General features: G+C 47.5%; 1 protein-coding gene across 1 annotated transcript in view; it reads right to left on the bottom strand.

Moving 5' to 3' along the window:
* Positions 1–476: 476 nt before the first annotated feature.
* The window catches only part of SLIT3 (slit guidance ligand 3), a 723,236-nt gene continuing 709,705 nt past the window's right edge, over positions 477–14,007 (bottom strand). The window contains exons 33-36 of the mRNA XM_027979969.2: positions 10,350–10,504; positions 9,456–9,741; positions 8,015–8,223; positions 477–5,140 (exon numbers count right to left, since the gene is read on the bottom strand). Of these exons, the coding sequence (XP_027835770.1) occupies positions 4,905–5,140; positions 8,015–8,223; positions 9,456–9,741; positions 10,350–10,504 (886 nt within the window). The 3' untranslated portion in view covers positions 477–4,904. The remainder of the gene's footprint in view (positions 5,141–8,014; positions 8,224–9,455; positions 9,742–10,349; positions 10,505–14,007) is intronic.

The following is a 14,007-nucleotide window of genomic DNA, read 5'->3' on the forward strand; positions in this document are numbered from 1 at the left end:
GTCCCTTTTTGATTGCTGATTGACACTCAGTTAAAAGTTAAGCTCCAGGAGAGGAAGGAATTTGTCTCGGTCATCTTTGTAGTCCTTACTGTCTAGATCAGAACCTGGCACAAAGCAGGTCTTCAGTACATGCTTATGGAAGAAATGATGAAAGGAGGGGATTTAATCAAGCATTGGAGTGCCCGGGAGGAAAGCTTCCTTCATCTCATGTTCTCTGTGCTGGAGTGGCTTCCTCTTCTGTGACCCTTGGCCCCCAGTATGTGAGCACACGCCCTGCAGACCCTATGCCACGTGTTCGGTCTTCTCTTCCATATCTCTGGGGAACTCTGGATCCGTTTTTCTCATGTCATGGTGCAAGAAGCCAATTTTTTTCACTTATTCCACACCAAACTTGCCCCAACCATGAATGCAGTAATCTTTGCCCCAGGGAGTGAGAAGGTCAAGAGTAAAATAAAACACACATCACAGAGGAGGGCTAAGCTTCTGGTATTTACAAGAGCATCTGATGGCTCTCTTATCCATTTATTTTAATGATATCAGCATATGACAATCTGTTGAGAAAAAAAAAACCACACACACACATTATTTATCCTGTACTGGTGAAGTGGCACTATTACATTGTTTTTTAAAAAAAAATCTTAAAATTTTTCTTTCTAGAACTTATTGAGTTAGAGAAATAAGCTTTGCCAAATGCCGCATTCTGTCTTTCCTGGCCCTGCTAGCTGGCATCTCTTGTCAACTTTCCCCAAGTGTTTCCTATGGCACTAACCAGACTGGGAAGTGTGGTTAAGCATTACCAAACCAGACCACACCCCAGCTTTAGGACCACCTGAGGACACCGGAAGATGGCTGTGAGGGAAAGTGCAGACACTTTCCTGGCCAATTGGAGAGTCTGTTTCAGACTTTGCACTGCCTGGATGCCCCTGGGGAGTAGCAGGAATAACTTTAGCCTGGGTAGTCTGTACCTGCTCCTGGTGTTGATTTCCTGGATGACCTTGGTCCCTGGTCTGGAAGTGCCGTTTCTCTGATTATCAGTGTTCTAGCCACCAGGGGCCCCTATGGGTTCCTCCCACGGTGAAATCTGGGATCCTTTGTCTTTGGGGGCAGGTCCATTTATGGTAGGGACTTCTGCTCCTAGCAAAGGCAGTGGCTGGCTGCTCAGCCTAGGGGTTCAGTCTGTTGATATCTTTGTATCTGGTGAAGGGCAAGTTTGGCTCAGTTCCCATTCTGGCCACCTCTATGTTCCTGAGGATTGTCCTGGGGATTTTCGCCTCTTTCCCTGGCCCTCAGGGGTTTCCCTCCCTTTCCTTGCCTCTTTCCCACATTTCCTCTCTCTGTCATCTTTCTGAAGTTTCAGACTCAGTTTCTTTTCAATGAAATTGAAAAGGCAAAGCCATCTCGTGTAAAGGGCCTTTTGGCATGTCATTAATAGCAACAACAACAGTAATAATAGCAGTAGCATCTTACATTTAAAGTGTTTAGTTTATACTTTACAAAGAACTTTTAAGTACATTCTCTCATTAGGGTCCCTTGGTTGAGTTCAAAAGGGACGCTTCCTTCCACTCCCCAAGCCCTGCTCAGGGGGGAAGCATAGCCTGGGCTGCTGCTTCTGCACGTGTGTACATCCTCACACACAAGCACTGAACCGCTGAATATGCAGGTTACCTGACTGAACTGTTTCTTCCCCATGGGACTTTCTAGAATTTGTCTGCTCCAGTAAGAGAGTTTTAACCTCCATTTGTTAGAGAAACTTCATTTGGGGAGAATTTTCTTAATGGTACTGAGTTTGGCATTTCATAAAGTCAGGGCTTCCAAAACTGAGGGGGGAAGGCTCAAAATTGGCCCCCACCCCAGCAGCCACCCTGAAAGAATCTTGTCTTTTTGGCTGTCTTGGCTGACTGTGACTGATTAGGGGTTGGTCCCAGGGGATGGCTGGTAGAGAAAGGCTTCAGAATGCTTGGGGCAGATGGAGGGAAAGCTGTGAGCTTGGCAAGTCCTCTGAGAAAGTCAGGGATCCTTGGTGGGGCTCTCAAATGGCGGGCTGGGTGGGCTTTGTGCTGGGTGGGGAGAGCTGGGTAGGAATGTCCATGGCAGACTAAGGCTTACGACCACCTGCCTGCTTGAGGAGGGCTGGGGGTGTGTGGGGAGTGGGAGGGGTCATGGGGAGACCCTTTCAGGGCAGAGCTTCTGAACCACCACAAGGACTTTGTAACCCATTTGGAAATGAGTGTTGTCTAGCCTCAATAAACCAAAGTCAACAACTAGGGGGAACCCCAAGGCCATTTTGGGTGGCAGAGCCCTGTCAGACCTTTCTTCTCCCAGACCTTTCTCTACTTTGCCACCAGCTCTTTTCCTAAAACAAGGCTTGTTCTACTTCCCCTGCTCAAAAACCTGCTGGAGCCCTGTGGTCTAGCCTGCTACACGTGGCTTTTTGTTGTCAAACTCCTGCCTTCATATCTTCCCCATTTATCCCTGCTTCCCAGTATGCGGCCACATTCCTGCCGCTCCAGACCTCTGACTGCCCCCCAGACATGCCAGGTCTTTTCACATTTCCCTGCTTTTTAATAGAGAATCATGGAAATTTCAACTCCCTTCCCTGTGTCCTGGCAAACTCCTATTCATTCTTGAAGACTCAAGATTTGGATATTCTTTACTCTGGACAGCTACTTCCATATAATAAAGCAGTTATCTATTTCCATGATTGTTTCTGCCTCAAACTGCAGAATCCTTAGAAGCAGGACCTGTCTTCTTCCCATGAAGAGAAAGTCCTGGAGTCAGGCTGGGCCTAAATCCTAGCTCTGTTAATTTACTAGGCATCTGTTCGTGTGCAAGTTCTTTAACTTTTCCATGCTTCAGTTTATTGAACTGTAAAATGGGTTCGCAGTGTCTGTACTACAGAGTTGTTTCGAGAATTAAATGACTGTGTATTATATATTAGTATATATAAATTAGGGTGGTACCTGATGTATAATGTAGGAAGCACTAAGCCAGTCTAGCCATTAATATGTAAAACAGCCGTCATAAGGTACAGTAAGCACCTGGAACATGATATCTATTATATACACATATTTTAAAGAACATGCCCCTGTCTTCTCTCTCTCTCTTCATCATCCCTTCTTTGTTCTTTTTCTCCCTCGGTGCCCCTTCCTTCCCTTTTCTCCTTCCTTCCTACTCCTCCTCCCTCGTTTTTTCTTCCATCTTCCTTTCTTTTTTCTCCCATCTTGACTCTTTGAGCCTTTGGCTTGCAAGAACCTCGAGGCTCTTCTGGGGATGCTCAGTGCTGGATGGGCCACTGAACCCCGCTCTCTCTTCCTTGATGCTTCTGCAGGGGGAGGCTCCCAGGGAGGGAGCGATGGTTGTGGGCCCAGAGGTTGCTGTGAGTGGCTGGCCCCTGGGCTGTCTGGCCTGGCCTGATGGGGGTGGACGGGGATGGGGCAGGGGCAAGTCTCCCTCAGGAGTCTGGGCTGAGTGGGCTGGCCTTGCTCACGCTCCCTGATACCTAAGTCTCTCAGTCTAGAGTCTTTCTGATATTAAGGAAGCAAAACGAGAACAGGAAAAAACAGAAAAAAACTGCCTTTCCCTTCCTGGCAGGGCTTCTCTGATGGACTTTAGCTGCCTGAACCTCCTGCATTTATGCTACTCTGGAGACAGAACCCAGAGTTCCGAGTTTGGGCCCCAGGCTTTGGTCTTCCAGTTATCATAGATGAGGCATAAGGTGAGTTACTGGGGTAAAAGAGGCCTCACGTTTCCTCATCTATGAAACAGGAATATGTTCTCAGGGGCAGGGGCTATGTGGACAGAGTAGGGTGCATTATGGCTATGTGTGGAAAAGTGTTGCAGATGGGCATGGTGTCTTTGTCATAAAGATGAGGATCTGGAGGATGAGGTCTCAGAGGCCTATCTGTCCCATGGCAGGAGCCTTCCAGAACTTTCCAGAGCTGTGGGCAGGCTTGGCCCCTGACCCTCCTTATTCCCAGGAGCTCTGGCTCCCTGTTCTCCTGAGCTCACCTTCCAATACAAGGTGGACCGAGGGAGGAGAGTGGCTCAGAACTTCCAGAGGAAGGGCTGGGGCTAGGGCCCGAGGAGACGGGTGAGCACCGTGCTCCTGTGGGGAGACACAGGGGGACTGCCTTCCTGGAGATAGGCAGGAGAAGGGGCACTATTTTCAGATTTGGCCAAACAGGCTCAGACTAAGCCTGTGGCAGATTCAGAAGTCCCAGAATGGAGTCAAGGGCAGCCAGGAAGGGGCGGGGGCTGTGAGCTCTGACCCTGCAGGACCCAGGGCTCAGTGGCTTTTCCTGGAAGAAGTGGACACCCTGGGCCTCAACCACCAGGGCTGAAAAGCTGGGTGCTTTCAGGGAAGGAAGAAAAGTCAGTAAAGATCAGAAGAAACAAAGGAAAATCTTTTCCTTTACTTTCTTCCTCTTCTCATTCCTTTTCCTGAGCTCTGTAAGCAGGTCTTCCTTTCTGCCAACACCATAGTGTTACCTAAACATATAAGCCTCCTCCTTCTGCCTCAGTCAGGCTCTCACTTGTTCATGTTCATCCTTTTGTTTTAAAACATTTTTATTAGTTCTTTTTTTCCCTTAAAACTTTTAACAGCTGTTTATAAAAACATGACAATTACACAACATGGAACAAAAAATCTGGTAAAAATAACTCACTATATGGTACATATACTCAGACGGTGTGATATATTTATATAATAAAAGATGAAAATAGTCACTTTCCATAATAAAATAAGTTCTATTTTTTGTCTATTTTACAATATACTTAATATTCTTTTCTTCTTTTGCTTCCTCTCCGGTTCCCACTTCTTCACTCCAGGCCTCGCAGGCAGGAGACCAACGGCCGTCTCCATCCGACCCGGCTGGAGCCCAGGAGGCAGAGTGGGTGCAGGGGCCTTAGGAACATGGGCGGCAGCCGCACTCTAAGTGTCTCTCCAGCTCTTCCACGAACGAGGAGCCGTCTGTGCACTGAAAGACGTACTTCCGCCGCTTGCTGCGGGTGGGCTGGCAGCACTGGGGCCCGCAGCCCCCACGACACTCCATGACAGGTATCTTGGAGGCCGTGGCACATGATGCATAACCCTTCTGGCGGCGGATCACCTCTCGGACCACCTCTCCAAGGCAAGGCATTTCTGCAGAGGGCACAAGAGGCAAGGACAGGGCGTTGGTGGTGCAGCTGGTGATCCAGGGTAGGCTGCTCCAAAACACTTGTGGTCTGAGGACCATATGTATTTATACATTCTCTCATCCTTCCATCCATTTCTCCACCCATTATCCCAGAGGTCCCCACCCTTTTTGGCACTAGGGACCAGTTTCATGGAGGACAATTTTTCTATGGATGGGGTAGGTCGGGAGATGGTCTTAGTTTTGCCCGCTGCTCACCTCCTGCTGTGCCTGGTTCCTAACACGCCACAAACCACCCTGTCCATGGCCCAGGGGTTAGGAACCTCTCCATTAACCCAGCTATCTCATGCAAGCTTAGTGCCTTTTCTGTGCCAGGCTCTGTGTGTGCATGCATGCACCGTTGCTTCAGTCGTGTCCAACTCTTTGTGACCCCATGCACTGTAGTCTTCCAGGCTCCTCTGTCCATAGGATTCTCCAGACAGGAATATGAAGAGGGTTGCCCTACCCTCCTCCAGGGGATCTTTCTGACCCAGGGATCAAGCACTTCCTGCAATGGCAGGCAGATTCTTTACCACTAGCGCCCAGTGTAAAACTAAGCCCTGAGGATATAAAAGTGACAAGATCAGGCTTGGTCCCTTCCTTCAGGGAACTTAAAGACCAAAGTAGATGTGGCAAGTTGGTGGACTGAGGGCTAAACCCCATCCCACACCCCACCCCACACATATGTTGATTGCGCCACAGGTGCTTAACAATCAAATTAAATGCCAACATAAAAAAAGCCCTGAATGTTTCATCTAAACGTTGGGATATCTGGTTTCTTTGAAAACCAAGGGGTCTAGGAAGCCAAGCCTGCATCCCTGCATGGCAGTGACGGGCTGAAGCTGAGAGCTTTAGACAGGATAGGAGACATCCAGTTTGCCCCAGTCCTCACTATTCACGATAGCCTGTCTCCATTGGGGTAGAGTCTAGACACTAATTATATAGTCATTTAAATACATATATTTGTAATGATAAACTGAGGTGAAGAAACAGGACAGGTTTACACAAAATACATAGTAAAGGAACCTGACTAGCCTAGGGGCCAGATATTGTCTCTCTGGGAAGTGATGCTGGAGTTGAGGTGTGAAAGAGGAATAGGAGTCAGTGAGCCAAAGGGTATGCGTGTGAGCTTTTGCACAAGTTGTAGAAATGAGAGGAGGGAAGCCCCTGGATCTGCTTAATCCTCTGGTTCCTGACCCAGCTTCTCACCTTGACTCTGCTACTGTCCTCAGTCTGCTGGGAAAGCATGTAGAGCAAGGCAGTGAAAAGAGAGTAATGGACCTTGGCCACATGGGACCTTTGGCCTCTCAGCCTTGGACCAGTCCCTTGCCATCCCTGACCCTCAGTTTCCTTGTCTGGAAAATAGTGACACATTTCCTGGTCCTTCCTGCTTCTTCATGGGCTCTTATGAGCATCAGAGGGATTGTGAATGCATTTTAAAGCTTTAGGTAGTTAATGTGATGTAATGTGAATTTTGTTAAGTTTGATGTAGTTTTTCAAAATTATGAGATTGTTAAAAGGATAGAAAAGAGACTCATGATCACAGGTGTGTGTGATGTGGGGAGGGGTAGAACGCAAACTCCGCACACTGGGCCGTCGAGTTGAAGGGAACAGGAGTGCTGTTTGTATTGTCTTGGCAACTTTTCTGGTAGATCTGAAATTATGTCAAAATACATTATTTTGAAAGTTAAGAATGGTATTTTGACAAAGTATAAAATGTGAAAGAGTCCTCTGGTGATGGAGGGTGACCTGCCTGGGATTCTGGTGACAGGGAGGGAAACAAAGGCTCAGGTTCCGTGCCAGAGAAAAACCTCCAAGATGAGACAGAACCATTTCAACTGGAACATAATTTCAACTTTCCTTTTTTGATTAACGCACTAAAGGGGCCACTAAGGGAGGTAAGTAATTTGATGATTTCAAAATGGGATCAGACCAAGGAGCTGTCTTCTGTTGACCCAATAATGGCAGAAGGATTGGAACGAGACTGCAGAGCAACAGCTGAAATGTTAGTGTGCGTAAGAGTCACCATGGGCTCTTGTTAAAATGCAGGTTCTGATTTGAAAGGTCTGGGCAGGACCTGGGTGTCTGCATTGCTAATAAGTTCCCCGGTGAGCCAGTGGTGCTGCTTAGAGGGCCACACTGGCAGCTCAAGGGCTGGCAACTAGAACAGGATAAAGGGAGGGGAGAGGGGAGAAAGGATGACCAGACAGCTCACCTAGTCCTGGCTGTTTGCTAGACAGTTTCAGTTTGTTTCTCTCAAGGTTGCTAAGCTGTTTCTGAATCTTTGACCTACAGAAACCATGTGGGATAGAGCACGTTTAGTGCAGTTCTGAACTGCGATGTTTTGGTGCTAATTTATTATGCAGCAATGGATAGCACATACAGGAAGGTATAGTGTTGCTCCCATATTCAAAGTGAAGGAATTTGAGGCTCAGTAGGAGAAGACAATGGCACCCCACTCCAGTACTCTTGCCTGGAGAATCCCATGGACAGAGGAGCCTGGTAGGTTGCAGACCATGGGGTTGCGAAGAGTCGGAAACGACTGAGCAACTTCACTTTCACTTTTTACTTTCATGCATTGGAGAAGGAAATGGCAACCCACTCCAGTGTTCTTGCCTGGAGAATCCCAGGGATGGAGGAGCCTGGTGGGCTGCCGTCTATGGGGTCGCACAGAGTCGGACACGACTGAAGCGACTTAGCAGCAGCAGGTGACTCAATGAGGGTTGCATAGCCTCTAATGGCACAGCTGGACCTGGAACTCAGGCCATGGGACGCATGTGGAGTCTGACTCTGACCCCCTGCATCCTTTTGAGGGCCCCCTCCCATGCGCACAGTGGACCCACCTTGTTCACAGTGCTCCCCACTAAAGCCAGGCTGGCACAGGCAGTAGGGCTCCCCTCGATCTGAGATGTGGCACTGTCCCTGGTGACATTTGAAGGTTGAGCAGGCGCTGTTGGAGTCATTCTTTTGGTCGCACAAGGCCCCTCCATAGCCTTCGGTGCACCTGCACACGTAGGAGGTTCCAGACGCCACACACTTCCCCTGGACGCAGCTGGGGGCAGAGGTAAGGATGAGCGGGGAACCAGGCAGGCAGAGCAGCTGCAGGCTTCCTCTGTCCACCCCAGCCACTCCCAGGCTCGGACCAGGGGACTTGGAGCTGTGGGATCCTAGGCCTGCTCCATCACATGGTCCACCCTCTGTCAGCCCAGTGGCCCAGTATCAATCAGCTGGAGGCTCATGAGTATCGCCCAAAGACCACTGTCAGCTGGGAGTGCAACAAGGCTGGCTTATTGGCTGTTTCATACCCAGACATCAGAGCCCACCAATCTTAGTGGCAAGTCACTGCTCAGAGAAACCTAAGCAGTCTCCAACCAGTTTAACTGTTCTGCCATCTTGATTGTTAGCACGACTACCACTACCACTACCACCAGCTACCGCCTGCTCTGTGTCAGGCATTAGAGCGCGTACTTTATGCCCAACATCAGTCTTATTTTCTACCATCGCCTCTCCTCTGCAGACCTGCGCAGTAGACAGTCCTATCTACATCTCACAGAGGACAAAGTGATGCCACAGCCTGGATTCTTAATCATGCTGCAGCATTCTCCCTACTGGGATGACATTCAGAGCCAGGGTTCATTGTGGACATATTCACTGTACAGTCAAACAGACACACACACTTCAGAGCAACCCAGGAGCCTCTGCCCCCTTCCAGCCGTCCTTTGCTTCCAATTCACAATATCACGTCCCAGCTTGCTCAGCCACGCCAGTTACCAGTGTTGTTTTTGGTTGATTCAGATCTCTGAACACTGAGGACGCTGGGCGTCTTATGTTTAGTACAAGGTCCGACAGATTGTAGGCCCACAGTATTTGAATGCATAAGGAATGCCAGAGCTATGCCATGGTTCATCTGTGTGTGGCTATACACCCCTGGTGCCTGCATGGGGGGCCACTGCTGAGTGGGGAGCCGAGTTGGGGCAGAAATGCACCCACCTGCCATGGCACGTGTGTGCTGGTGCCCCATTCCACTTGGCTCGGAGGCACGTGGGGGCTGCTGCAACTCTAGGCAGGCTCTGATGGTCACTTGACAAGTACTTTTCAGCCAGGCCCTTGCACACTGACGTCCCTTCTGAGCAAGACCTGCTGTCTGTGTAAGTGCCTGACCTTCTGAGCAGCGCCCCCACGGGTCCCGCCTATAGTCTGACTGCAGTCCGTCCAGCTTCTATCTGTGCTCACTTCCTGCTGGGGCAGGGGTGACAGGGGGCGGGGAGGGCGTGCAACACAGACCTGTGGCCAAGGCAGGGGTCGCGGGCCTCCTGGTCGCACAGCGGGCCGGCCCAGCCTGGGTGGCACTCACACACCACGCTGTCCTTCTCCACGGCTCGGCACAGGCCGTGCCTGCACACGCTGCAGGACTTGCAGCCTGGCGAGACACCCAGGGCCTGCGGGGGGAGGGCCTTGAAGTCCTGGAGCTCGTTGTTGATGCGCACCTCGTGGATGCAGCCGTGGAAACCGCCCAGTGGCCGGTCTGTGCCCTGGCGTAAGGCTGAGAGGCCGGTGGAGGTGGGGATGCCTGCGGGAGGGGTGCCAGACCGCAACCTGAAGACCCGCCTCTGCCCACCCTGCTCGCCCACATCCCAGCCCTTGGAGGTGGACTTTTGGGGAGAAGTCTTGGGAATCTCAGTGCTGAACAGCCTACTCCGGTCCTGTTTTTTCTTTTGTACATAACCCTTTGAGAACTATGAGCGCCAGGCTGTGCTTCAGGCCCAGGCTCTGCCACGCTGGTCGCTCCTTCTCTCTTTGGCCTTTGAATGCCCTTAATTTTAAACATGCTCCTCCACACACATCAGCTGAGCCTCAAAGCATCAGAGGAGGGGGCAGAGCCGAGACGAGCCTGCATATTGGAGGGTCTGCACCCTGTCTGCATCTCCTCCCTGCCCATTTCATCTTCACCTTCTCCCAGCGCCTGAACAACTTGTAGTTTCTCAGAAGGAGCCCTGCCCTCTCTCCTTTCCTCTTCTCTTCCCCATGACCTGGCCAACTGTTCACCCTTTAGGAAGCAGCTTGGCCATCACTTCCTACAGGAAGACTCCCTTGATTGGCTTTGGCTGTGAGCCCCACCCGTGGGCCTGGGTGTGGGTGCCAGAGTCCAAGGGACAGGTGGGAGGACATGGGGTTTACCTCCAAGGTAGAGGGGGCTGTTGATGCTCACTGCTGGCTGCTTCTGGAGCTTTCCCAGGCTTTTGGGGGCTCCTTTGTCCACCACCAGGTTCAGGGTCTGGTTTAGCATCACTAGCTCCACGCTGTGAAACTGCCCATCATTCACAGTCTCCACGCTGGGCAGGAGAGAAAGGGGAGAGACAGAAGGTTTGCTGAATGCCTTCCACAGCCTGTACCATGTGTGAACTTGACTGGGATTCCTTGCGTTTTATATGGGAGTAATTCCAAACAACATAAATCACAAAAATAAAAACAGTACATAGAATTCTTATTACCTGTTATACCTATAGCTTCTCCAGTTATTCATTTCATCTGTCTTATCTATTTACATAGATTTAGCTCAGAGATAATGCAGGTTCAGTTCCAGATCACCTTGGTAAAGTGAGTCACTTTTCTAGTTTCCCAGTGCATATAAAAGTTATGTTTATTAAATACTCTATTAAGTATCAATAGCATTTTGTCTAAAAAGCAATGTACATACCCTAAAAAATACTTTATTGCCAAAACAATGCTGTCACTCAAGCCTTCAGGGAGTCAATTTTTGCAGTAATAACATCAAGCATCACTGATCACCATAACAAATACAAAAGTGAAAAAGTTTGAATATTGTTAGGATCACCAAAATATGACACCCAGGCATGAAGTGAGCAACTGCTGGAAAAATGGCACCAATAGACTTGTTCAACACAGGGCTGCCACAAACCTTCAATTTTCAAACAATATAGTATCTGTGAAGCACAATAGAGCAAAGTGCAACAAAATGAGGGGTGCCTTTAAGGGTATTGAGTCAGTTATCAAAAACTCCCCAACAAACAGAAGTCTAGGACCAGATGGCTTCATAAATGAATTCTACCAAACAAATTCGTTTACTTTTTTTCTACCAAGCATTTAAAGAAGACTTAATAAAAATCCTTCTCAAACTCTTCCAAAAGAATAGGAACAAAACTTCCAAGCTCTTTTTACAAGGCCCGCATCACCCTGATACTGAAAAACAGGAATACCATTAAAAAATGAAAATTACAGGCCAATATCCTTGATGAAAACAGATGTAAACATTCTTAATAAAATATTAGCAAACCTAATTCAACAGTACATTAAAAGGATCAGACACCATGATCAAGTGGATCAATCAGTGTGATATATACCACATTAACAAAGGATCAAAATCATATAATCAGCTCAATAAATGCAGAAAAAGAATTTGACAAAATTCGACCATCTATTTATGATAAAAACCCTCAACAAAGTGGGTGTAGAGGGAACATTTCTCAACATAACAAAGGCCACATATGGCAAACCCACAACTAACATTATACTCAGTAGTGAAAAGTGGAAAGCTTTTCCTTTAAAATTGGAAACAAAACAAGAATGTCCACTCTCGCCACTTATATTCAACATAGTATTGGAAGTCCCAGCCTGAGCAACTAAGAAAGAAATAAAAAAGGTATGAAAAAAAGTGAAAGTGAAAGTCGCATAGTCTGTCCAACTCTTGGCGATCCCATGGACTGTAGCCCGCCCAGCTCCTCTGTCCATGGGATTCTCCAGGCAAGGCAAGAGTCCTGGGGTGGTTTGCCATTTCCTTCTCCAGGGGATCTTCCTGACCCAGGGATCGAACCCAGGTCTCTTGCATTGCAGGAGATTCTTTACCAACTGAGCGACTAGGGAAGCCCCCAAAGGTACACATATCACAAAGTAAGAAGTAGAACTGTCACTACTTGCAGATGAGATGATATATGCAGAAAAATCTAAAGTTTCCACTGAAAACCTGTCAGAACTAACAAATTCAGTGAAGTTGCTAGACATAGAATTATAAACATCAGTTGCATTACTCCACTTACATCAATGGACAGATCATCCAGACAGAAAATAGGGAAACACAGGCCTTAGATGACACATTTAGACTAGACAGACCTAATTCATACCTACAGAGAGTTCCATCCAAAAGCAGAACAACACACATTCTTCTCAAGAGCACAGGGAACATTCTCCAGGATAGATCACATGCTGGGCCACAAAGCAAGCTTTGGTAAATTTAAGAAAACTGAAATTGTATCAAGCATCTTTTCTGACTACAACACAGTGAGATTACAAATCAACTGCAAGGAGAAACTGCAAAAAACCCCACAAATACGTGAAGGCTAAACAATATGCTACTAAACAACCAATGGATCACTGAAGAAATCAGAGAGGAAATAAAAAATGCTTAAAGACAAATGAAGATGAAAGCATGACTATCCAAAACCTCTGAGATGCAGCAAAAGCAATTTTGCTTTTATAGGGATGTTTACAGCAATACAAGCCTACCTCAGGAAACAAGAAAAATCTCAAACAACCTAACTTTATACCTAAAGCAACTAGAGAAAGAAGAATAAACAAATTCCAGGCTTAACAGAAGGAAAAAAATCAGCAGAACAAAAAAAAAAAAAAGGAAAGAAAATAAAATACAAAAGATCAATGACGCTAAAAGCTAGTCTTTGAAAAGATAAACAAAATTGATAAACCTTGTAAAGTCATGCTCAAAATTCTCCAAGCCAGGCTTCAGCAATACCTGAACCGTGAACTCCCTGATGTTCAAGCTGGTTTTAGAAAAGGCAGAGGAACCAGAGATCAAATTGCCAACATCCGCTGGATCATGGAAAAAGCAAGAGAGTTCCAGAAAAACATCTATTTCTGCTTTACTGACTATGCCAAAGCCTTTGACTGTGTGGATCACAATAAACTGTGGAAAATTCTGAAAGAGATGTGAATACCAGACCACCTAACCTGCCTCTTGAGAAATCTGTATGCAGGTCAGGAAGCAACAGTTAGACATGGACATGGAACAACAGACTGGTTCCAAATAGGAAAAGGAGTACATCAAGGCTGTATATTGTCACCCAGCTTATTTAACTTATATGCAGAGTACATCATGAGAAATGCTGGACTGGAAGAAACACAAGCTGGAATCAAGATTGCCGGGAGAGATATCAATAACCTCAGATATGCAGATGACACCACCCTTATGGCAGAAAGTGAAGAGGAGCTAAAAAGCCTCTTGATGAAAGTGAAAGAGGAGAGTGAAAAAGTTGGCTTAAAGCTCAACATTCAGAAAACGAAGATCATGGCATCTGGTCCCATCACTTCCTGGGAAATAGATGGGGAAACAGTGGAAACAGTGTCAGACTTTATTTTTTGGGGGCTCCAAAATCACTGCAGATGGTGACTGCAGCCATGAAATTAAAAGACTCTTACTCCTTGGAAGAAAAGTTATGACCAACCTAGATAGTATATTCAAAAGCAGAGACATTACTTTGCCGACTAAGGTCCGTCTAGTTAAGGCTATGCTTTTTCCTGCGGTCATGTATGGATGTGAGAGTTGGACTGTGAAGAAGACTGAGTGCCGAAGAATTGATGCTTTTAAACTGTGGTGCTGGAGAAGACTCTTGAGAGTCCCTTGGACTGCAAGGAGATCCAACCAGTCCATTCTGAAGGAGATAAACCCTGGGATTTTTTTTGGAAGGAATGATGCTAAAGCTGAAGCTCCAGTACTTTGGACACCTCATGCGAAGAGTTGACTCATTGGAAAAGACTCTGATACTGGGAGGGTTTGGGGGCAGGAGGTGAAGGGGACGACCGAGGA

The sequence above is a fragment of the Ovis aries genome, chromosome 16 (assembly GCF_016772045.2).
Source record: "Ovis aries strain OAR_USU_Benz2616 breed Rambouillet chromosome 16, ARS-UI_Ramb_v3.0, whole genome shotgun sequence".
Lineage (NCBI taxonomy): Eukaryota > Metazoa > Chordata > Mammalia > Artiodactyla > Bovidae > Ovis > Ovis aries.